Raw genomic sequence first — 24904 nt, 5'->3', positions numbered from 1 at the left:
GAGGTGTTCGATGGTTCAGGACTACTTTTCCAGTCTACTGTTGCAGTCAGAAATAAAGCAGCCCTGATACTGGCATGAATTATCAGCACTGAGATGGAAAACAAGAACTGCCTCCTCAGGGACTAAGACACCCACTTCAGCATCCCCCTGTTTACTCCACAAGACCAGAGATTTTAAACCTCAGATTACTTGGGAAAGGGGGAGAGAAGCAGCCAAACATGTTTAACTCCTATCACTACTGAACTGAAGCAATATAGACTCACTTGCTGAGAACAAATGTGCCAGTAACCAAAATCCACACTTTTCTCTTGGTTCAATCAAACTGTTCTTAAATCTGGAGTAGACAGATGCAGACTTCATCACTGAATTCAACACTGCTGAGACTGGACTTCAGCATAAAAAGGAGGCAAAAGCTGCAACACAGATTACAGGAATACTTTCTAAAGCAAGTTATATTCTTCTGTGCAGTCCTACAGACACAGAATCAGCTGCAATTAGGTCATCACACAGTATCACTGTGAAGACTGAAGATACTAGATTTAAAAACACTTAAAACCAAAGCAGAAGAACACTCTGTATGAACACACTCACTGAAACATTTCCAAGGCGAACACTGGCTACAAGATCACACCTAATATACCAAAAGCTTAAACTGTTGCATTTAAAAGGAGAACAGACCATTCAGACAGAAGTTATGCATAAGAAAACACATTCTATACATCACGATCACATTTTAAGACATTATAAAATACTTGTAAAAGTTTTATCCATTTTTTTACTGCAGGTAACCTGAAGCTTTTAACAGAAAAGCCAAAGAGCCAGAATAAAGCTATCCACACTAAATTACATTACCTTTCTTTGACTGTAGATATCTCACAACCCTTATCAAAGTAGGCCAGATCCGTTTCATTTCCCTAAGGTTAAGCTGGTGAGCAGTACACAGAGTATTCATCAACTAAGGAATGGTCACCATTCAATGACAAATATAGCACGAGCTAGTTCTCATCTGTCCTATTTCTTTTGGGAGGCTGAGATGGGGCTTTTTCTAGAAACCATCACCAGAACTGGCAGCTGGGAGATGCCGGTGCCTTTGTCCTCTTATGCAACTCCTGGTGCCCCCTTTCTGCCCCCCCCCCCCCCAGCAGGAATAATAGGACTGGCCTCCATTTTGGGGCAGAGCAGGCTGGAGATGCAATCTGCCCTCAAGTTGTGTGTTCTGACAACACTTTGCTGGCGACCAGGGCAAGAGGGAGGGATTGGTTTTCATTCATTTTAGCTGCTGGAGGGGGGTTGGGAATCAATACCTTTTATCAATGCCCAGTACAGCCATCTTCTGTGAGAAGCAGAATCCCTGCTGCAGTCATCCTCTGGTGCTGGAGCAGGAGGGAGAAACTGATACCCCTACTTCTAACCAGCCTTAACAGATGGTGGCAACTTGTTTTTTCATTGGAAAGATTTTTCCTCCCTACTTTTGGAAGTTACGCTCTGGTCAGTACCTTATTTATGACTCTCACAAGGAGAAAATCCCAAATTCACCTAAACCTCTTTTTTACAACACACGGGAGTAAGCATGGCTATTACCCCTTCATGGTAAACAAGTTCTGTTAAAAGCAAAGCACAACCGGTTTTAGCTTTGTTTCCAGCTACTGTTACTCACTGTTTTATTAACTACTACTGACAGATTCTGTACTTTAGGGGACATTACCAGGATGTGGTGGTCAAGTTTTGTAACTTCTTCTCTTTAAGTTATTTCTACTACGTGTGCTACTATAATATGCCAGAGCGTGGCAAATGCCAGTTGAGTCTGAACAGTTCAGCAAGGTGCAGAAAGCATCCAAGACAAAGGCAGTGTTATACGCTCCTTTTGTGCCTCCTCCACGTAACAACGCAGTAAAAACTCCCAGTAAACGTATTGCTGTTTCTTTCCAAGACAACTCATACGGAGCTACGCCAACCAAAGCCTGGGTTCAGATCGGTTTCCCCTGAACTTGTGCAGTAACTGCCTCTGTCTGTGACCCAAGGTTACAGTGACGCAATACTTCACTGCCAGCTCCTCTTCCAAAAAAGAAAGCACACTGAAATGAACGTGAACACGAGGGAAGCTGTGCTTACAACCAGCAGCACACAACCTTTTAGTTGCTTGCCATCTAAGGAAGACTGGACTCCTTTGCTACTAATAGAATTGCGAGCTTAATCCCTGTACGCTCCCACCCACAACACAAACATACAAATACCGTTCAGATTATAACGGTAAATATTCATGTCCTGGGATGCAACTTAAGATAATCATGGGAATGAGTTTCATGTGTCCATCTAATTAAGCTTCGGTTTCAACCTAAACGATTCTATGATTCCAGGGTTCAAGTCAAACCCCTCTCATCGTAATAAACACATGCTTTGTGGCTGGGTATTGTCTCTTTTGGGGAGGTGAAGAGGGGTCACAGTTTCTAAGGCAGCGAGTAAAAAGACGCCAGTCTTCCCCTGCAAATGCTACCTGCGATCAGGCGCTTCCCAACTACTCCATCCATCAGGTAAGTGAAAGCAGAATCCCGCTCGCAGGGGTTTCAAACATACAAAGATCAAACACAAAGCAAATCCGTCAGATCCTCACAAACCAAACACAGCTCAAGCGCTCCTCAATTTCATACGTTCTGAAAAGCAAAGGCAGAAAAACCCAGCGCATTACGGCTGTCAGGTGAAGAGGATCCTGCAGGCTGCTTCGGCTACGAGCACATGACCAGCATGGAAATAGCTTATTTTATAGCTTTACAGGAAAAATCCCTCTAGACCCACAGGTGGTAGAACACTACATTAACAGGGGAGAAGGGTTAAATACGTAAAACATATATATATAAAGGTCCGTGTACCTTTAGCCCAGCACATCGGGAATGGGCTGCAGCCGCTCTTCTCCATACAGATGGCACCTGCTCGCTCCGGGGCCTGCGGGCCGGCGACTTCCAGCCACCACATACACACAGCGGGCGGGGACCGCGCCGGGCTCCGGGCTACAGCGTCCGGGCTCCGGGCTACAGCGTCCCGGCTCGGGGCTGCTGCGGCGGGGACCCGAGCTCAGTCCCTAAACGAGGAGCAGCACCGCGGCCCCTCAGCGCGGCCGGGCGCGGGGCGGGGGGAGGCCGCGCCGCTGCTTCATCTCCTCACGCCTCGGCGAGGGGAAGCGCGGAACATCCTTTCCCGGCGGCGAGGTGCCGAGGAGGGGGGAAAGCGGGCAGCGGAGCGAGCGTGCTCCTGCCTCCATTCAGCGAGGGAGGCGGGGAGGAAGGAGGGGAGGCGATTAGCGAGCGCCACATTAATATGCTAATCTGCCCCTTCTGCTCGCTGCGCCCGCAGCCGCGGAGCTGCGGCTCAGAGCCGGCCCGCTCCGCAGAGCCGCCTGCGCCCCGGCCATTTTCTGCGGGCTCGGGGCCCATCGCATCGCTCCCCCCAAGGACCAACGCTCGGGCAGGGCATCGCTATCAGGCGGTCTGTACCTGTACGTGCTGCTGGGAAAAGCACCCGGCACCCTAAAGACGCGGAACTGCCACAAGCTCAGCTCCCCAGGGCAGTGGGGTGGGAGCCCGCCGCACCGCGTGCTTCACCTCGCAGCCACAACGTTATTGAAATGACTGATTATCGTTGGTTAAATGATTAAAATTATGACTGAAGTTACCGAAATCATTGATTCATATTGATGAAAGAACCCTGGCAGCATTCATTTGCCTTAACTAAAGGCCAAATATCACAGCCCATGCCAGTAAGTACACAGCACCACATCCAGCCCTCCTCTAAAACCAGGGCTTCTTTATACACTTCTATACATATAACACACTTCTTTAGACTTTATATACCCAGAAGGCAAAGGTCACCCCAAGCACACATTGCACGCTCCGTGGCACTGGTTCCTTCTCAACTTGCAGCACCTCGCATCAAAACTGCTCACAGCAATCTATTTTCCCTTTTAACATGCAAGTAGAAGCATTGCAAAAGCCCATGTTTATAAACAGGCATTCACACAGCATATGGATAGGGGAAAAAATACCCATTTTACTCCTAGCAAAAGATGTCACGACAATCAGAAACTACTGAATCAGCTAAAATACGTATTTATAAACTGAACGGGACTCACACTGATCATTAAAGCTCTTTATATATTCCATGGTAATCTTTCCTCACTCAGCAGTAAGGCATAAGGCTTATCCAAGACTGTAACCAAATGGGAATTAATCTAAAGCCAGCAGCCTTCAACTTAACCTATCTGCCTACTTGGAGCAGCACACACCTAACAGCATGTGTTTAATTACCACTCTTCACCTAAAACACTACCATCGTGCTCGCTCGATACACTGGCTATGTAGAACTGCAGTGGTGTGTGTCAGAACTCTTGATAAATACAGATGCTGCTTTTAATACTGCCTTCTCTTCTTTTTAAAGGAGAAAAAAAGAGGAGGGGGGGGGAAAGAGGGGAGGAAAGGGGGAGAAAGAGAGAGATTAGGCCACAACCAGGCCCATCAGATGTTCTGCATCACTGCGCAGGCACAAAGCTCTTTCTGGGGCTGAAGAAAGCCAAAGGGAACTGAAGACATGCCTGGATGCCTTCCTCCCCCTGCCATAAAGTTTGCAAAGCCCCTAAGTGCTGCGCAGCCAGACGAACAGTTGCAGCAACAAGGTCGACTGTGTTTACCTTCAATAATAAAGCAAAACGTGGAAATGGCTGCAGTTGTGTGCCTGCAGAAGACGCACAGATACAGGACTGGTGCCTTCCTGGTTCAAGCTGCAGCTCACGGCGCAGGAAAGCTGCTTTTACACACCCAGCTCTGCCACAGGCTTCTCTGATGACCTTGAGCACAAGTCGCTCGTGTTTCATCACAAAACAGAAGGCTGTAGTTTTCTTTAGTTGGTTTGCTCTGTGCTTTAGGGTGTAATGTATAAACGCCTGCATTCCTTCCTTTAAGTGTTCTGCAGAATCTAGCTAAAAAAAATTAGGAGGTAAAAATGGTACGGCCTAAGTTCAGTTTTATTCCTGAAAACAAACCCCTTTAAACAGCAACTGGTAAGTGCATTACCAAGGAGACTTTTAATAAACAGAATGTAAGGACTTGCATTTTCTTTATACTTTTAACAGATGAGACTACTACACATTATCAATCCAAGTGTCAGGAGATGCTGTCAGCTGGTTACAGCTACCCTTTCTATGACATGAGTATTATAATCATTCTCCTCAAGGACATCCTTCCCTGTTGTAATATAAGGCTACAAAACGAAGGTGAAGACAACGTACTGCATAGCATGAGATTGTTTTAATTCCATTGTAGAAGTTACCCCGTATTTTACACTCTGAGTACGTACGTTTCAAAATAAACCAAGTGTTTCCTTGATGCTTTTTAGTGCTTATGCATTACTTCAGTTCTATTTGTTACTGTAAGTAGTAACCAGTAGAGACATACGCTCACTCTCCTCTTTCAAACAACAGAATCAGTTTTGTCTGCACAAAAGAAAAACACCCAAAAGCATAAATTTGTGTTCTAAAGAAAATAAGAAACCCCCAAATTTCAGCTGGAGGGGGAAGAAGGGCAGGGATAGAACAGAAAACAAGGCACAAAGGAAAAACAAAACCCAAAAAAGCCTAGAAAAGTTAAATAGGTCTTGATACTTGATACTTGCAACATTTTAGACTCATTAAGTAGGTATCTGAGTACCACTTATGTAAAATAATTTGTTTTAAGTAATGCCAATCAGATTATAGCATTCACTGAGGTAGGGAACATCTGTCAGAAATCAGGAGTGTGGAACAGGAATGTTCCTTCTTCTTGTGGAAAATGCACATGCTGACACAGAGCGATAGCATCTGCACAGTACTGACACAGAGCGATAGTATCTGCACAGTACTTACCGTGTAAGCAGTGATGCTAACAGCTATCACAGACCATACAAACCAACACTGATTTTTAAGAAGAAAGGATCAGTTTCTATTAAGAACATGTAGAAGCACAGCCCATCTCCCTAAAATACACATTCTAACCAGGAAAAACCCAGACTTCCCCAACAGCAACAGGCAAGCCAAGGCCCTCAGCTAAGAAATGGCATTTTGCCTTCTAGGAAATTCAAGTCCCTTCTACTGTATGACTTTGGCTGCTCAATTTCAGCCTGGTTTGAACGACTACTAAATATCAGCATCGGCTTTGTGAAAGCAAGAGAAGGAAGAAAGGTCAGGAGCTTTTGGATTGTATCAAGGCATTTAGTTCTTGCTTTCATTTTGCCTGCAGGGCTGAGCCTGTCTCCTAGTGAAGTCGACTGCAAGAATCACAAAGCCTGGTGGAATAAAGAGTTAAACAACAGCTCTGTACAACGGGGAGGCACATAAAAGCCTGGGTAATTTTTTCTACTCAAGCTTATCCAAACAAAAATAAAGACGTAAACTGCCTACAAGATGAACTGGCAAAGCTTGACTTTCTCTAGGGTTATGTCTAGAGACTGAGCTCCTGTGGGTGTCTCGGGTGTCTGCTCAGCAGAGAGCAGCTGACTACAGTTTCTCCCATGGTGAATGGCAGCATTAGGAGCTCTCAGCTATTCAACCAATTATTTTCACATCAGTTAATATCTCTATTCATCAAATGTTCATCAGACTGGCTGGCAAGTTCAAGCACTGTTGGAATGGGAGCAGAACAGAACCAGATAGAGAACACTTGCCTGAGGTTCATTGCTCTGACAAACCAAACTCAACTCAGTATTCAAAAACTGAAGAAAGCTGATCTGTATCAAGGCAGTGTTTGACTGCAGAATTATAGAATAGTTTGAGTTGGAAAGGACCTGAAGAACATTAAAGTTCCAACCTCCCTGCCATGGGCAGGGACACCTCACACTAAACCATGTCACCCAAGGCTCTGTCCAACCTGACCTTGAACACTGACAGGGATGGAGCATTCACAACTTCCCTGGGCAACCCATTCCAGTGCCTCACCACCCTTACAGGAAAGAACTTCTTCCTTATATCTAATCTGAACTTCCCCTGTTTCAGTCTGAACCCATCACCCCTTGCCCAATCACTACATTCCCTAATGATGAGTCCCTCCCCAGCATCCTTACAGGCCCCCTTCAGATACTGAAATCATAGAATAGTCAGGGTTAGAAAGGACCTTAACATCATCCAGTTCCAACCCCCCTGCCATGGACAGGGACACCTCACACTAAACCATATCACCCAAGGCTCTGTCCAGCCTGGCCTTGAACACTGCCAGGGATGGAGCATTCACAACTTCCTTGGGCAACCCATTCCAGTGCCTCACCACCCTCACAGTAAAGAACTTCTTCCTTATATCCAATCTAAACTTCCCCTGTTTCAGTTTTAATCCATTACCCATTGTCCTGTCACTACAGTCCCCAATGAAGAGTCCCTCCCCAGCATCCCTATAGCCCCCCTTCAGATAGTGGAAGGCTGCTATGAGGTCTCCACGCAGCCTTCTCTTCTCCAGGCTGAACAGCCCCAACTTTCTCAGCCTGTCTTCATACAGGAGGTGCTCCAGTCCCCTGATCATCCTCGTGGCCCTTCTCTGGACTTGTTCCAACAGTTCCATGTCCTTTTTATGTTGAGGACACCAGAACTGCACACAATACTCCAGGTGAGGTCTCACAAGAGCAGAGTAGAGGGGCAGGATCACCTCCTTCCACCTGCTGGTCACGATCCTTTTGATGCAGCCCAGAATACGGTTGGCTTTCTGGGCTGTGAGCGCACACTGAAGCCAGCTCATGTTCAGTTCCTCATCAACCAATACTAAAAGTTGTTTTTTTTTTCAATTCCTCTTCTGCAACCTCTCAGCTACCAGATGAACACCCCAGCACCAGACATCTCCTTCCAGCAGAGAGAAGAGAGCAGCCCATTCGCTTTTTAAGACAAAAGAATGAAGAGCCACAGCCTGAAGTGTAGCAATCACATCACAACCACCACTGTGATTCTGGACTTGCTCAGTTGGAGTTTTAGCCACTTCACAGCTACTGTTTATTCCTCTGGTAGTTACTGAAGCTGAAGAACTGTCCTGGGTTCAGCAGTAGCAGTCATTTTTCTCCTTCTTGGTAGCTGGTGCAGTGCAGTGTTTTGACTTTCGGCTCGGGAACAGAGCTGATAACAATGATGTTTTGGTTTGGCCAAGGACTTTGTGAGCCTCATGCTCTGCCAGGGAGGAGGGGAAGCCGGGAGGAAGCAGAGACAGGACACCTGACCCAAACTGACCAAAGAGGTATTCCATACCACAGCACGTCATGCCCAGGATGTAATGGGGAGTTAGCCGGAAGGGCTAGGACTGCGGGGTTGGAGGAGGTATGGGTCGGTGCTTGGTTGGGCTGGGGGGGGGGGGGCGAGTTATCAGTTGGCTGGTGGTGAGGTGATGTATTCTCTTCCCTTGTTACTTCCTTTATCATTGTTAATATTGGTAGTACCAGTAGTGATTTGTGTTATACCTTAGTTACTAAACTGTTCTTATCTCAACCCGTGGGAGTTGCATTCTTTTTGACTCTCCTCTCCGTCCCTCTGGGAGCAGGGGGAGGGCAAGAAGGGGGGGAGTGAGTGAACGAGTTACTTGACTGGGTTTAAACCATGACAAGAACACACACATTTAGTTTTAGAAGATCTCCATAGTGATGTAAGAGACTGAAGAACATTTCTTCACTGCATTATTTTTGCCAATACAATAATGAGAGCTCCCAAACCAAGTCTGCCCTCAGGAAAAGTAGAGGATTTTTTCTCTATAAAGCCATAAATGCTTTTTATTGAGACAACTGCAGACCAGCCTGTAAAGCTGAAGTGTGCCCAGTGACTGTTCTTAAGCTGAAAATATGTTTATTGCTCATGTGACAGACTTCTGCATCCTCATCCCTTTGGCTTTCCCATGGTTGTATCAAGCAAACATGCTCTCCAAACACTGGCATTGTACTGTAATCTTCATCCATCTTCATCCTCTCAAGCTTGCTCCTTATGTGGCTGGGGTATTTTTAATTACTATAATTATTTTGTGTGTGTAATATTGCAGAGTAGAAAAGCTTATTTGCCCAAAGTCTCCTCTTTAGTCAAACATCTCTTTTATCCACAGGAACTGCTGAACAAGGGTGCATCACCTTTACATCACATCCGGAATTATGGCTCCTGAAGTCTACCTTACACTAAGCTCAAGTTTGCTAAAGCTGTCTTGGAAATCTACCTGGTCTCTAAATCTTTGCAATATGGACGAACTCCAATTCCGTGCTCTAAGATTAAATCAGACCACTTTTCTCCTGAAGGAAAAAGGCAAAGAGTAGACTTAGTAAAGTCTAGGGAAGCGACAGAATCAAACAATGATTTGGGTTGGAAGGGACCTTAAAGATCACCTAGTTCCAACCCCCCTGCAAAGCAAACCAGTAACATGCATAGCCTGTAAAGCCAAGAGCTCTTTTGTGAGGTTGCCACCAATGAAATTACAAACTGGGATTTGTGATTTTAGTCTTCATGTTGAACTTGTAGTGGTACCTGCTTGAAGATTTGTTGCTCAGAGAATGCTTGAGATAGGAACGAGTACAACAGAGTGAAGCTCAAACTTCTTACCTTCAACTTGGGATAGTCGATAGCCCAGAAGAAAACACACTGCACGATTCACACTGGAGTGCTTCAATTGACCAGAAGATTCCACTACCCCAACAAAATCATTCTAGTATATGAACTGCTGGATGTCTGCTTAAGACCTTCTTTTGCCATAAATTTAATCCAATACTAAATTCATTGCTATCTTCCTCAATTGGTGAGCTTTATCGTACAATATATATAGGGTGTTTCTGAAAAGTCCAGAGTACTAAAGCAACACTTCATCACCTTCTGGCCCATGCTCACCAAATTCGCCTTACTATCCTCTGAACTACATCTTAAAAGAGTAGTTGACAGAATTCCCTGCTTTCATTTTCAAATCCCAACTGATAGTAGAGAGGTAGGGAAAGGAAACAGAGCAGGATGCTGGGAAAAGGCCGGAGGAACGTAGCATTACTGAGGCTGCCCATACATCCCCTTCCCAAAGGAACCTCCCTAGCCCATGCTGTTAAGACAACAGATGTTAGAAGGATCACTAGGTTTATTATTTCCTAAATAAAGACTGGCCACTTTTAAATCCATATGGGTTGGGTTCATTTCCAGGCATCAGAGCTGTAGCAGATTTCCTTGTGGGTGGACATTACAACCCGCTTGTGTTCTCCCATTTCCTTCCATTTACTTTGTGAAGGTTCACTGCAGAGAAGTATAAAGTCAGCACCATGAAAGCTCAGAATGGTTTAAAATTACTCCTTCTTTAGGCCACTGATTCCAATTTTCCTCCTCTACATGTTCTAGGCTATTCACCAAAAAAAAACAACCAACAAAACCATTGCTATCCTCAAGACATCTTGCACAGAATCATAGAATGGTTTGGGTTAGAAAGGAGCTTAGGATCATCCAGTTCCAACTTCACGGAGTTCGTTCACAATTCAATGCTTTAACCCCAAAATCTGCTTCATGGAGACCTGGAAAACTAAGGAGAAAAAGTGAACCCTACACATCCTGCTCCTTGTTTTACTGCAAAATCAGGTCTGATAACTTTGCTCACTGTACTCATCAGTTCACACTCCTTTTCAGCCTTCTCAGATAGGGAGAAAGAAGAGGGGTGACAGGTAAAGTGAGACAAAGCAACCCAGAATGGGCACCAAAGCCTTTCTGACCTTATAAAGCTTTCTCTATCTATGGAGAAAACCTTTATTGATGAGGCAAACACAGCAGAAGGTACCTCAAGGGGAGGATTCCAACCCTTGGATGCTGTTTAAAGGAAGCGCATTCTGTGAGGATTACTTCTGTTCTGTGGAAAGGACCAATGAGCAGATGCGTTGACCTTCCATATGCATCTTAAACCCCCTCTTCGTTAATTCAAGGGTAACCTAGAAACAATTAGTCACATCTAAGGGGGGGAATTTAGGAGAATAAAGTTGCTTATGGGTCAGCAAGTCTCTTCAGGGTCTGCTCGTACCAGGGCTTTCTCTCTCATCTGTCTAATAACACAAAAGAATGGTGCAGCCAAGAGGGTTCAATTAGTTTACATGAAATGGCCTTGTCTGGACATGTGTCCCCTGTCCTGCTTCTCCTCCACATGCTAACCACAAAGTTAGAACAAGAGCTTACAAAAAGACTTAGCTGTAAACGTATTTTTAGCACAGAATTGCACCTGATTGCTGTATCACTGCATCTCAGAATAAGTCTGATTTTCAAAGGCTCCCACTGTTACATAAAACACAAACACAAAGGGAGCAATTCCTCACACTTCCAAACCATTACATGCAATGGAAGATGAGCTCACATTAATGCAATATTCTCCCATCTGTATTTAAAAATACACTCAAGGAACAATTACTACTGTATTCCTTAGTGAAGGATAACCAGAGCATAAAGCCCTGACGTATAAACAAACATTTGCAGGCGTAAGACAAATAGCTCTGGAACTTTAAAGTTCCAGTGTTACAGACTGAATCAACCACCAGTGCTGACTCCCTTTAAGCAGACAGAAAACTGGTAATTCATTTTTACATAGCATCTTTTTAAAGTTTCATAACACCAGCACTAAGCCAACTGTATCCTGGGTTGCATCAAAAGGAGCGTGACCAGCAGGTCCAGGGAGGTGATCCTGCCCCTCTACTCTGCTCTTGTGAGACCTCACCTGGAGTATTGTGTGCAGTTCTGGTGTCCTCAACATAAAAAGGACATGGAACTGTTGGAACAAGTCCAGAGGAGGCCACGAGGATGATCAGGGGACTGGAGCACCTCCTGTATGAAGACAGGCTGAGAAAGTTGGGGCTGCTCAGCCTGGAGAAGAGAAGGCTGCATGGAGACCTCAGAGCAGCCTTCCAGTATCTGAAGGGGGCCTATAGGGATGCTGGGGAGGGACTCTTCATCAGGGACTGTAGCGATAGCACAAGGGGTAACGGGTTAAAACTTAAACAGAGGAAGTTTAGATTGGGTATAAGGAGGAAGTTCTTTACTGTGAGGGTGGTGAGGCACTGGAATGGGTTGCCCAGGGAGGTTGTGAATGCTCCATCCCTGGCGGTGTTCAAGGCCAGGTTGGACAGAGCCTTGGGTGACATGCTCTAGGGTAAGGCATCCCTACCCATGGCAGGGAGGTGGAACTTGAATGATCTTAAAGGTCCTTTCCAGCCCTAACTATGCTATAATTCTATGATTCTAAGGCTGCTCTATTGCTTCAGCAAAGTCTGTGCCCAACCTAGGAAGCAAAGACTAATGTCTTCAAAAAACAGGAAGGCTCTGGGGAGACCTTAGAGCCGCTTCCACTGCCTGTAGGGACCAACAACAAAGCTGAAAAGGGACAATTACAAGGCGATGTGGTGATAGAACAAGGGGGAACAGCTTTAAACTGACAGAGGGGAGACTGAGATGAGCTCTTAGGCAGAAGCTCTTCCCTGTGAGGGTGCTGAGGCGCTGGCACAGGGTGCCCAGAGAAGCTGTGGCTGCCCCATCCCTGGCAGTGTTCAAGGCCAGGTTGGACACAGGGGCTTGGAGCAAGCTGCTCTAGTGGAAGGTGTCCCTGCCCATGGCAGGGGTTGGAACTGGATGAGCTTTAAGGTCCCTTCCAACCCAGACCAGTCTAAGAGTCTATGAAAATATTGTTAAATAGACCCAAACCCGCCCCCCCTCCAGTGAGCACAACTAGGATTCAAAACTGTTGTATGAGAAACTCCAATAGTGTTTGAGGACTTGTTTAGGAGAACCTCTAGGAAAGCCCAGTGTAGCTCAGCCTTAACCACAGAAAGTCCAATCCCTATTCACTTTCATCAACCTCTCTCCCAATTTTATACTAAGGAGACACATTCACTTCACAAGAACATTCACCTCCATCACTGCTTCATGGAACAGCAATGAACTTTCTAAGAGCAGCTCCTCAGGCAGTCATTTTATGCTGTGTTATGGGGAATCAAAGGTCATCTTCAACTAAAACAAAACCTTTTAATGGATGCAGCAATCCACCACCTCAAATAGCCTTATTGTTCCTCCAGTTACACAAAACAGGCTGTCGTCAGCACAGCTCTCTTGAGCCAGTTCTGTTTGCCTACAGAAATGCCTGCAGACAGGTATCAGAGTGGTCAAAACACAAGAACATGTTGCTTGCATTTAAGAAGGCTTCCAGGAGCTCACCACCAAATAAAGCTCGAGTTAGCCTAGCGAACCAGCTGTGAAACCAGATGAAACTGCACTCAGGATTCCAAAGACAGCAAATAGTCCCAGTCTGCATCTTTATAATACACAAATGCATGAGCAGACCAATACGACCTCTTCTCCATAGCTCCAAATTCCACTGATCTTTTAAGTGCACTAAACTCTGTTGACTTGAGGACAACTTCAGGAGGAAATGCAGCGTTTTGATATAGCTGAAAGCATGTTCAAGAAAGCCATTCTAAAAATTAAACTAGGCAAGAGCAACATCTACCAACTGATACAGCTGGAAAAGAGCTAAATTTTGGGGACAGCCCTTCTAGAGGAAGAGGTGTTAAGTATCTGATGGCTTCAAATGGTAGAGAAGATAGAATCATAAAATCACAGAATGGTTTGGGTTGGAAAGGACCTTAACATCATCCAGTTCCAACCCCCTGCCATGGACAGGGACACCTCACACTAAACCATATCACCCAAGGCTCTGTCCAGCCTGGCCTTGAACACTGCCAGGGATGGAGCATTCACAACTTCCCTGGGCAACCCATTCCAGTGCCTCACCACCCTCACAGTAAAGAACTTCTTCCTTAGATCCAATCTAAACTTCCCCTGTTTAAGTTTTAACCCATTACCCCTTGTCCTGTCACTACAGTCCCTAATGAAGAGTCCCTCCCCAGCATCCCTATAGGCCCCCTTCAGATACTGGAAGGCTGCTATGAGGTCTCCATGCAGCCTTCTCTTCTCCAAGCTGAACAGCCCCAACTTTCTCAGCCTGTCTTCACACAGGAGGTGCTCCAGTCCCCTGATCATCCTCGTGGCCTCCTCTGGACTTGTTCCAATAGTTCCATGTCCTTTTTATGTTGAGGACACCAGAACTGCACACAATACTCCAGGTGAGGTCCCACAAGAGCAGAGTAGAGGGGCAGGATCACCTCCTTCGACCTGCTGGTCATGCCCCAGATGTGAAAACAAAGCCTTTTCTGACGGCAGCCAGAATGACCTGCATTACAAACATCACAGAACAAGGTAACAGCACCTGAGACAGGCCAAAAGCTGATCTCTTGTGTAGTACTGAGCTGCTGAACACCACTTCCAAAAGCCCTGTGCTGTTGCTCTCCACAATCCTATTTAATACATTTCAAGCAAGACACTAAAGCTGTCAACCAAGAACTAAAGCCATTAAGAAAACAAGAGACGGGGACAAAAATTAGTGCATGCAGAAACAGAGGAACACTATAAGCCTTGTCTTGCTGCCAGGACATAGAGAACACAGCACAGCCAACTTAAACTGGTAGCAGAGGTGCTCAAGCAGCCCTAAATGAAAGCACAGGAAGAATCTTTAAACTGCTATGTTAATAGGTTAAGTATTTTTAAGGAATGAATTAAGGCTACTCAATTCTGCTCTGGGTAGGATAGGCTTCCTTTTCCCCCTTAAGTTTTGAGGGATGCAGGTCATTAAACAAAGCCTCATTAGTGTCCGTCAAGTTTATATAGAAGTTCTACATAAAAATCTCAGTAATTCAGTTACTGATGTTAACAGAACCTAAATGATCATGACTACCTCTAACATCTCACTCTATCATTTGGCTCCTCCACCTTTATCACAAGGCCTCAAGTTTCAACAACTCCTCTTGGAGGACACGTAGTAGACCAGTCAGCATAACTTCAATGCTAATCAATGATGTTTTAGTGGGACTAAAAGCCTTGGTTGCAGTTTGTTATCATTAGCAGCTCAGCTGCTCTTTGAGCCCATGGATGTTTGCTCCACTAAGACACTGAACCATTTTGCTGGAGGTGCCTGTAAAGTGCCTGCAGGATAAGCAGAAAACCATCCCCAGCCATGTGTGCTTACACCCTGGCCCACCCTTCATAGATTGAGGTAAAAAGCAGGTAAATCAGAAGCACAATGTCAATTCCACTACTCCTGGAAATAGAGTTCCAACCTTTCTCTACGTTAAACCCCTCAGAGAAAGAGCTGCTGTGAAAAAACTAAAGCTAAAGCCTAAACATTCAAACCATGTGAAACCATTCCAGCAGGTAACCTGAATGGAGACTAACAGAGTTTACTTTCAAACACCTTTTTAAAGGGACAGAATAACAGAATCACAGAACGGTTTGTGTTGGAAAGGACCTTAAGACCATTCAGTTCCAGCCCCCAACAAGTGAATGAAGACAGAATCTGGAAAACATTTTTGTGGCAGCGTTGAACAGCTCCTCACGAGTTTCTTAAGAAGTTTCACATCATCTCCAGTGCAATCCCAACCCACCAACACAGGCACAGGCATTTAACAACCCACTCCTCTTACTTTGACCCCTCATCAGAATAAACACCTGAGGAAACATGTGCTTGCTACAAGAACAGATTTGGGATGGTGGTTTTTCTGTTTGACCCTTCCACATGAAAACCTGAGGAGCCTCAGCTCTATATCTGATAAAACACCTTCTGCAGTGCTTCACAGTAAAACCAAAAAACATCACAGTATGAGAAGCTGTTTGGATATTATCTTAAATATGTTCTTAACCTTCTGAAAAGCACAAGCCCAGGCTGGGCAGAGAAAGGACTGAGAGCAGCCCTCAGGAGAAGGATCTGGGGGTGTTGGTCAATGAGAAGCTCCCCATGACCCGGCTTCAGTGTGCGCTTGAGCCCAGAACCTCCCCGTGTGCTGGGCTGCACCCCCAGAGCGTGAGCAGTAGCTCAGGGAGGGGATCCTGCCCCTCTGCTGTGCTCTGGGGAGACCCCCCTGCAGTCCTGATCCAGCTCTGGGGCAGCAGCACAAGAGGGACGTGGAGCTGTTGGAGGGAGTGCAGAGGAAGCCATGGAGATGCTGTGAGGGCTGGAGCAGCTCTGCTCTGGAGCCAGGCTGAGAGAGCTGGGCTGGGTCAGCCTGGAGAAGAGAAGGCTCCTGAAGGGGAGACCTTAGAGCAGCTCCAGCGCCTGAAGGGGCTGCAGGAAACCTGGAGAGGGGCTTAGGACAAGGGCCTGTAGGGACAGGCCAAGGGGAATGGCTTTAACCTGCCAGAGGGGAGACTGAGATGAGCTCTTAGGCAGAAGCTCTTCCCTGTGAGGGTGCTGAGGCGCTGGCACAGGGTGCCCAGAGAAGCTGTGGCTGCCCCATCCCTGGCAGTGTTCAAGGCCAGGTTGGACACAGGGGCTTGGAGCAACCTGCTCTAGTGGAAGGTGTCCCCGCTCATGGCAGGGGGTTGGAACTGAATGAGCTTTAAGGTCCTTTCCAACCCAATCCATTCTGCAAGTTATGAAATCAGAAAAGGAAAGAGGGGAGAAGTCACAGCTACAATATCTACAATTTTCCCAATTTTCTGCTGAGCAAAGAAACCTTGAGATAAAAAAGTTATTCACCAGCTACACGAGCAGAGCACTGGAACATTAAGAGCTGTCAAGGATGCAAAAACAAACCAGAGGGAAGCTCACAGAGTCCTTTATTCACGGTCATTTTATCTACAACAAAGTCGTTGATAAAAGTCCAGCCAGGCAATGTTTTTCCTCTTGCTTCACTGCAGCCCGTGCTGTTCTGCTTCAAACAAGCTCCTGTGTATTTTGGGAGCAGATCCCGCGCCACTCCCAATCCAGGTCTCACACAACAAAAACAACTTATATTTTACATAAACCAACTCTGCAAGATCCAGCTTGATCTGCAGAACCTTGCTTTCAGTAACACTGTCATCCCCACCCTTCCTTTACTTCACACTTGCTGCTCTGAAACCCTTAGGTCCTAACACACTGATGCAACAGGAAGCATCTCCAATGCACTCACCCAAGAAAGCTTCAGGTCTCGTGCACATGTACCATTATTATTCATTTCTTCAGTTTTTACGAATTTCATGTTTTCCTTCAGTAATTCTCCACCAGAACAAGACACTCTGAGTGTCTGCCACTGAGGGCCACGTGTGTTCTAAAGAAGCAACAGAATCACACATTCATAATATCCTGGTGCCTTTATTACAGCTCCCTGTCTTCCACCTTCAACATCGGCAAACAGTTCTAAACTATTGAACCCTACACTACAGCAAAAATCATTCTGTTAAGTTCCTAATCTTTTACCAAATACCCTTTAAAAGTGCTTCTAAAATTTGCAGCCACACAGCGTCCATGGTAAATGACCAGGAGCACACTTGAGTACAGCCAGCCTTAGAATGGTTCGGGTTGGAAGGGACCTTAAAGCTCATCCAGTTCCAACCCCTGCCATGGGCAGGGACACCTTCCACTAGAGCAGCTTGTTCCAAGCCCCTGTGTCCAACCTGGCCTTGAACACTGCCAGGGATGGGGCAGCCACAGCTTCTCTGGGCACCCTGTGCCAGGGCCTCAGCACCCTCACAGGGAAGGACTTCTGCTTTAGATCCAACCTAAATCTCTCCTGTTTAAGTTTGAACCCATCACCCCTTGTCTTGCAACATAAAAGCAACTCTCTCCAGCTGATGCTTAACTACAGCACTGGAAATGAGTTCACTGCACACACCAAGTACAAAGCAGAACACAATCTATCTGCTCTGCTACTACCAGGATGTCTTGTTCCAGCAGGATTTGTTCCATACTGAGCTGGACAGGAACACTCAGTAAGGTCTTCACAAAGGTACCCATTGAAACGAGTGCACCAGCTCCACCTCTCCACTGCAAGCCACCAGCAACCTCCAGTTGTGACATGAGCATTCCTTATGCTGCTGCTCCCCAGGGCCAAAGATTTAAGTGTTCAAGGCCAGGCTGGACAGGGCCTGGAGCAACCTGCCCTCGTGGAAGGTGTCCCTGCAAGTGGCAGGGGGTTGGAACTGGGTGAGCTTTAAGGTCCCTTCCAACCCAAACTATTCTATGGTTCTATGAAGTAGAATGTCTTCTGCAGAAATCTGCTAAATGTCACATTTCTTGGTAGAGTCCAGACAAGATTTGACTCCAGCTCTACATCAAGCACATTGCTTGAATAACCTTTGTCAATGGCCCTTCAGCTTGCTCTGCACTACCATCACCAGCCAGTTTGTCATTAAGAACACAGGTTTGGGTGAACAGCATGGAATGAACTCTGTTCACGTCACTTACAGACTGCTTCAGTTGCATCTGAGCTGCCAGTGCAGTCCTAGACACCCGTTTTGTTTCAAACAGAATGAAACGGAATATTCAATGGCACACAACCCACAAATGAGCATTTTCAGTCTGTATTCCTTTGACTCCAGAACAGCTGAACGTCTTGTCATAGCAAATAAGCATCCTCTTCTAAGTAAAACATTACAAGTTATTTACCTTTAGATAGCATGTAGTACAGAGTTCCAAATCCTCCTGCAAATCCTCTGCTATTACTACTGACAAAACCCCATAAAATTCAATAGCTTCTATCGCAGGTGTTTCCCTCCCCAAAAAGGGAACACCTTTTTCTGTCACTTGCAAGAAAAAGTTGAACCTTTTCCCCCAGAAGAGCATCCTTATCCCTCCAAACAGCAAAATTCCCATTCTAAAGACATAATCCATGGTATGCATTTCAAAGGAAGCAGATAAATTCCAATTTGTCCTACAAGAGCAGTGAAATAGAACACAGAAGGAGAAAACCTTACACAGTATATATTTAAGTGACACAATGATGCCCCCTTGACTACTGGAATACACTGAGATGACTGCATAGGAGCAAACAAGAACGATCCTCACATGAGTATGCCCCCAAAACAAACCTTGGGAGCCAGAGCTACAGCCAGGAAATGATACAGGAATGTGCTAAACTGCTATGGTTTTTGTTTGTTCTTCACCTTTACCACCTTCTTCACCTTCATAGGAACACCGGGCACAGGACTCAAAGAACCTTTCACATCACTGACTCCTGCTCCCTACACTTCCTCATGTACCATGTCACAGTCCCACTAAGCGATAAATACAGCAAGTTTCACCTTCTTTGAGCATCAAAACAGCCTAAAGCAGTCACTGGGGTGCCACAACATTCCCAATATTCCTGATTTATGTCCTGAATTTCTGCTTAAATCCTACTCTGAATACTTTACATTAAAACTTCTTTCCTTCTACCCCATCTCCTTCTTTTTCCTCAATCCCTATGCATATTCCTAGAAAACCAATGGTCTGCTTCCAGGGCAAGTTTCTCATCTATAAACCGTTTCATGGACTCATGGAAAATGGGTGAGGCTCCTGAGAGCTGGAAGAAAGCAAATGGAACTCCTGTCTTCAGGAAGGACAGGAAAGGAGGGTCTGGGTAACTACAGCCTGCTAAGGTACAGGTAACTCCATTCCTGACAGGGTGATGGAGCAAATCACCCTGGGAGCCATTTCTAAATGCATGAGGACAAGAAGATGACCAGAAGTAGTCAGCATGGATATCTGAAGGGAAAGTCATGCCTCACCAACCTAATGGAGTTCTACAATGAAAATGCTACCTGGATGGATGAGGAGATGTGCTTTCTCTTTACTTAGGAAGCCTTTCAACACTGTTTCCCATGACAACACTTTAATAGACAAACTGATGAAGTTTGGACTAAATAAATGGGCAGTGAGATGACCTGAAAGCGTCTGCACTGTCAGGCTCAAAGGGCTGTGACCAGCAGCTTGAAGTCCAGAAGAAGGCCGCCTTCTAGAAGTAATAGATTAGTAGGAACACCGATTTTCATTTTTAACTGAAACCCCAGTAGATGCTACTGTCTTCTATTGTCTTTATTCTCCTGTACCCATCTGGTGTACTTCTTCAGTAAAGCTTCTTGCTTCTTTACTATTTCTTCATTCTGAATGAATACTTATTTGCACCACAGGATCAAGAACAAAGGACCAAGTCTAAAGAAAAGTCACCTGAAGCACACAGATGCTATAGCTTAAGCTCAAGAGAGTGACAAAACCCAGGAGGTATTGGTTTTAATCCTAACAGTGCCAAAAGACAAAGTTTCACTGCGTTTACCAAAGGAAACTAGACTTTAATCCATCCAGGCATACTGGGCTCACACTTCTGTTCCGAGATAACTTCACATCGAGACACAAGTACAGTGTTCTCTGTCCATCTCCGAAATGATAATAGCTTAAGATGTTGCGCTCCAAGCCCTTGTTGGTTCATATTCCAAAACTCCTCTCCATTCATCTCCATGGCCCCAGTCACAAGGTAGTAAAAAACCAATTGATCCATAGACTGCAAAGCAGTGATGGATTAACGTGGGATAGCTCTCCTGATCAAGGAGTTAACTAATGCATCCCACAGCACATCAATCCTTCTTTACGAGAAGATCTTGCTAGGAAATCAAAGAGAAAAAAGAAGTGTTCTGGGTGACCCTGGTATACCACTGACCATAACAAATGTGCATGGAATACAAGCTCAAACAAGGCACCATAAACAAGACCACTTTGAGTAGTCTCCTCCTTACAAAGTCTTCAAGCACTGCAAAACCCCCCGATATTATGATGCAAATCTAGAGTACTAAAACCAGGTGACAGGAGAGCATTTCTACTGACATCTATTGTCCATTGCTAAAAGTGGCACCCGGGAAAAAGAAAGTTCTTCAAAACATGAAATGAGAAAATGCCATTATTTACTGCAGATACAAGTTCTGATGATTAAAACTTCCCCTCTGGTTGCAGAACCTCATCTTTCTCCAATGCACTCTTTTATCCTAGGTATTTCTACAATTTGCCAGATTTCCTTTGAATTTTAATTCCATCATTCAATGTGCTCCTAATTCTGTACTGGTGTCACTGGCAGATGAAACAGGCACATAAAGTCCATCATACAATCATGGAATGGTTTGTGTTGGAAAGGACCTTAAAGCTCATCCAGTTCCAACCCCCTGCCACGGGCAGGGACACCTTCCACTAGAGCAGCTTGCTCCAAGCCCCTGTGTCCAACCTGGCCTTGAACACTGCCAGGGACGGAGCGTTCACAACTTCCTTGGGCAACCCATTTCAGTGCCTCACCACCCTCACAGTAAAGAACTTCTGCCTTGTATCTTACCTGAACTCTTCCTGTTTCAGTTGGAACCCGTCACCCCTTGTCCTATCGCTCCAGTCCCTGATGAAAAATCCATTTCAAAATGCTGGGCAAATTTCTGCCTTCTCTCAGTTCGTCAATGACACAGGGAGAAAGTACGAAGACACTTCCACACACACCCCCAAAATGACAAGAATAATCTCCTTGTGGCTCAGAGTCACAGTACCAAACTCTACAAATCCAAATGGAAACTGGGAACAACTTGCATCACACATCCTTGTTTCAGAAGCTGCTGAAAAACCCCACAACTCTTACCTTCCTGTCGGCCTGCCCAAAACATCAGGCATTTATTTCCCCCATGTTCTCCACAAGCACTTCCCTATCTGACAACCGCTCCCAGCACTCAAAGTCATTTTAAAGATGCCTTCCTTAAAAGCAAACTTCTGCCCCACTTAGAGACCTTCTGACTGCTTCAGACATGATTTTTTTCTTGTGGGAAGACTACAACAGATCAGCTCTCAGGCTTTTAATTGCAATTGCCATTTGGTTCAAATGGGAAAGAGCAACTGCCTCTGGAGCAGATTCCTGTTGACTCAGAACCATTGTGCTTCAGACACTTGCCTGTGAAAAGCTATTTTGTGGATAGATACGAAGTACATCTCAGTGAGAAGAAATAAAAGAATGGATACATAAGCAAAAATCGCCAACACAGACCAAGGACAAGGCTTGACAATGAACATCCAACCCCTTGCTCAACCAGGAGTAAAAGTGCACTACGGTCATGCACTACAACAAAATTCACGTTACAAACAGTGAATAGACAAATCCCATCCCATAGGGAAAAGAAGACATCCTTGTTCTGAGTGCTACATCACAAGTTGAGCCCCCAACACAAGTCAATTTATAAAGCTTAATACTTGGCTAATAACCAAATTAGACCATAATCAGGTTGTTGGGGTTAGGGTTTTGGTGGGGTTGAGGTTTTTGGTGGGGTTAGTGTCATTGTTCTGAGGGTTTTCGCTTTTAAACACCACTGACAGGAGACACAGGGTCCAACAGAGCAGAGGGATCCTTTCAACTCCAACACAAGTCCCCTCTGACCAACAGTCAAGTGAACATGTCTGTCACTTTCCCTGCTACCAGCCAAGGAGACTCCTATTATCCACGTTTCCTTGCACATTGTCCCTCTGATTCACCACTAACGCTATCTGCGGCTGCTCCTAATCTGGTTTTCTGACAGCTGGATCACATGCTGTGCTGAGTCGCTGCAAGCATTAACTATACCCCACACATATTTAACAACTGCACATAAACACATCTCAGTTACCTCCTCCCCTTGTCAAAATACACTATTTAAACAGGACAAAAATCCATACCCCAACAGCTTTTGTTTAGACCTCAGCTCCCCACATGACTAAGCATCATAACAGCGCCAGGAAGAACCAATACTCTGATGGATGCTATAAAAGCATGACTACATTGCAAGCAAGCCTTTAAAAGCTGCTTGCTGCCACATCAAGACATACATGAAAGAAGAGAACTTACCTGCTGGCAAGGGAAGTCTTGAAATATCTGTAACAATAAAGGAATACAATTAGAAACAGAAGGGAAAACAGCTCTGAAATCGCATTGGCCTCATTTTTGTTCAAGGCTGTACTTGTTTAATAAAGCACACTGTTAATCCTAAGCAATTTGCCAGCTCTCAGGCATGCCACATGCAAATCATCAGTGGTTTTCCTTGTCTCACCCTGTTCATTAACAAGATTAGGTTTTGCCCACCTAACTGAAGGGCAAAGATCCTACTGGTAGGCAACGAGTGTCATTACTGCAGCAAAATACAGGTCACTAGGCACAAATGAAGTGTTGCATACAGATTTCACCATTATCACCTACATCAGTTCGGAGATGAAAGCGTCAGGGTTAGGCTTTGCATATGAAGAGGACATTATGTGTTTTATTTATTCTTAAACCTTTAAACAGTCAAGCTTACAAATGGGTAAGTACGGAACACAAGAAACCGTATTAAAAGAGAGGGATTTTTGCCACTGAGGCATGAGACACTGTTGAATACCTTTATAGTAAACCAAGGGTCTTTAAGCTGCCATCAGCTTCACAAGAAGCACTGTCTTAAGAGTCTAAATAGCTCATACTAAAAAAGAAACATGACTATAAATGCACAGACGTTAAATTTTCCTAAATAGGCAGTTATATAAACTATAACTCATATTCCTCCTGCCTGCTTTTCATACATCTACTTGTCATCTCAGCACACAGGATTGTAACCGAGACTTGGAGGTGCTGACCAGCATTCAGAACTGGAACTAGAACCCATAGAGAACCAGAAAGCAAGAATTCTTCAAAGGCTGTGAGGATGAGGACTGGGGATACAGATCAAGGGGTTCAAAAGCTGAAATAAATAACAAATGTGGGGGGAATGAGAAAGTGGAACTAGTCAAAAACAAGAGGAACACTGAACTGAACCAAAGAAAAAGGTCTGCACCCTTTGTGGTTAAAAAGAGACAGCAATGTCAAGTGATAACAGTGGCATGCTGGGTACAAAATCCATGTGTAAACTGAACTTTAACCACAGGTGTAGAAACTGGAACAGATTCAGAGATTATCAGGGCAGATGGTCACTGCTTTGCTACCTATCAGAAGAAGTAAGAAGGCTTAATATTAGCCCTGCTATCACCAACAGATTCTTATGCTTGCTTTCATTTACAATCCATGTCTGCGCCTGCAAAACATGCTAAAATACGAGCACCAAAAAGAATTACACCTACTAAAAGTATCAAAAAGGAACTGCAGTACTTCGAGGAGACAATGAAATGACAACATGAAACTGAAACACTTAAAGCGTAACATGAAAACAGCAGTAAGACACTAAGAAAGACAAAATAGTGAATGCTGTGCTGTGGTAGAACATACAACGTTTAAAGGTAAGCAGGTACATTCAGAAGATGCTCATCCTGCTGTCTAATTATGAACAAAACCATTTTATGCAATAAGAAAAGCCTGGAGATAGGAGACACCCATATGGGAAGAAACGGCATCAACTGCAGGAAGGAAAAGCCTGGAGTCTTGTCCTGCAACAGCTCCTGCCCAGAATCCAGCTCAGCACATGGAGAGAGGAGCTTTTCCCAGCAGGAAAATACATAGCAATGATGCTTCATGTGGAAAGTGAAATGAGGAGAAATGTTGCACCTTTTGGTCTGTTCACAGATGTTTAATTCTTTCCATGCACTTTTCTTCTAGTCACAAAACCACCCCTGCTTGTCACTACAGCATAAGATTGTCACATAGGCCACAAACAGCTGTGGCCATCTGAGGAAAGCAAGTGAAAAAGCAGCGTAGAAAATGCTGTATTTCATTGTCATTTCTCTACAGGAAAGGAAACCAACCTCTAAATTCCATTTCTAATTAAAATTACATTAAAAAATATGAGTTACTACAATAAATTATAAGCAACATTACAATGTCCTTCTAATGCTTGATGTACTGGAAATGTTTGAATCAAAGCATTTAGTACTCACAAAGCAGACTATTTGGTTAAGTGTTTTCCAGAACAGATTTCAAGCAAATAACAGTAAACACCACCAGACAAATACGTTATCATATACACACAGAGAAGCAGAAAACATTCATTTACATTCCAGGAACTTAGCCATGCAATTTCAAACACCTCCAGCAACTGCTCTGCAGCTCAGGCTCACACACATTGCTAACTTAAGACTCATGTTTTATCTCATCAGATTCTCATGTTCGTCCCCAATACTTGAGCTGCTGCTGCTGCTTCTGCTGT

At 44.9% G+C, this 24904-nt stretch overlaps 2 protein-coding genes across 26 annotated transcripts in view; one reads left to right on the top strand and one right to left on the bottom strand.

Annotated features, from left to right (window-relative positions):
- DENND3 (DENN domain containing 3) overlaps positions 1-24904 on the top strand; it is a 410308-nt gene that overhangs the window by 232829 nt on the left and 152575 nt on the right. The window lies entirely within an intron of this gene.
- Positions 1-24904, bottom strand: part of PTK2 (protein tyrosine kinase 2) — a 201502-nt gene that overhangs the window by 138657 nt on the left and 37941 nt on the right. For 10 of the 25 annotated variants that reach the window (XM_061447634.1, XM_061447637.1, XM_061447641.1 and 7 more), the window contains exon 1: positions 2868-3265. The exons of 1 other annotated variant lie outside the window; for it this stretch is intronic. In XM_061447634.1, coding sequence (XP_061303618.1) covers positions 2868-2970 — 103 coding nt within the window. In that variant the 5' untranslated portion in view covers positions 2971-3265. Of the gene's footprint in view, positions 1-852; positions 989-2867; positions 3268-22647; positions 22675-24904 lie in introns of those variants that run through there. 14 more of the 25 variants (XM_061447639.1, XM_061447643.1, XM_061447647.1 and 11 more) reach the window with 6 other exon arrangements.

This window comes from Pezoporus flaviventris, unplaced genomic scaffold (genome assembly GCF_033815535.1).
Source record: "Pezoporus flaviventris isolate CSIRO_AGI_PZ_B2104156 unplaced genomic scaffold, CSIRO_AGI_Pfla_v1 ptg000007l, whole genome shotgun sequence".
NCBI classification, from domain to species: Eukaryota; Metazoa; Chordata; class Aves; order Psittaciformes; family Psittacidae; genus Pezoporus; species Pezoporus flaviventris.
This window is presented reverse-complemented; position numbering and strand designations above follow the sequence as displayed.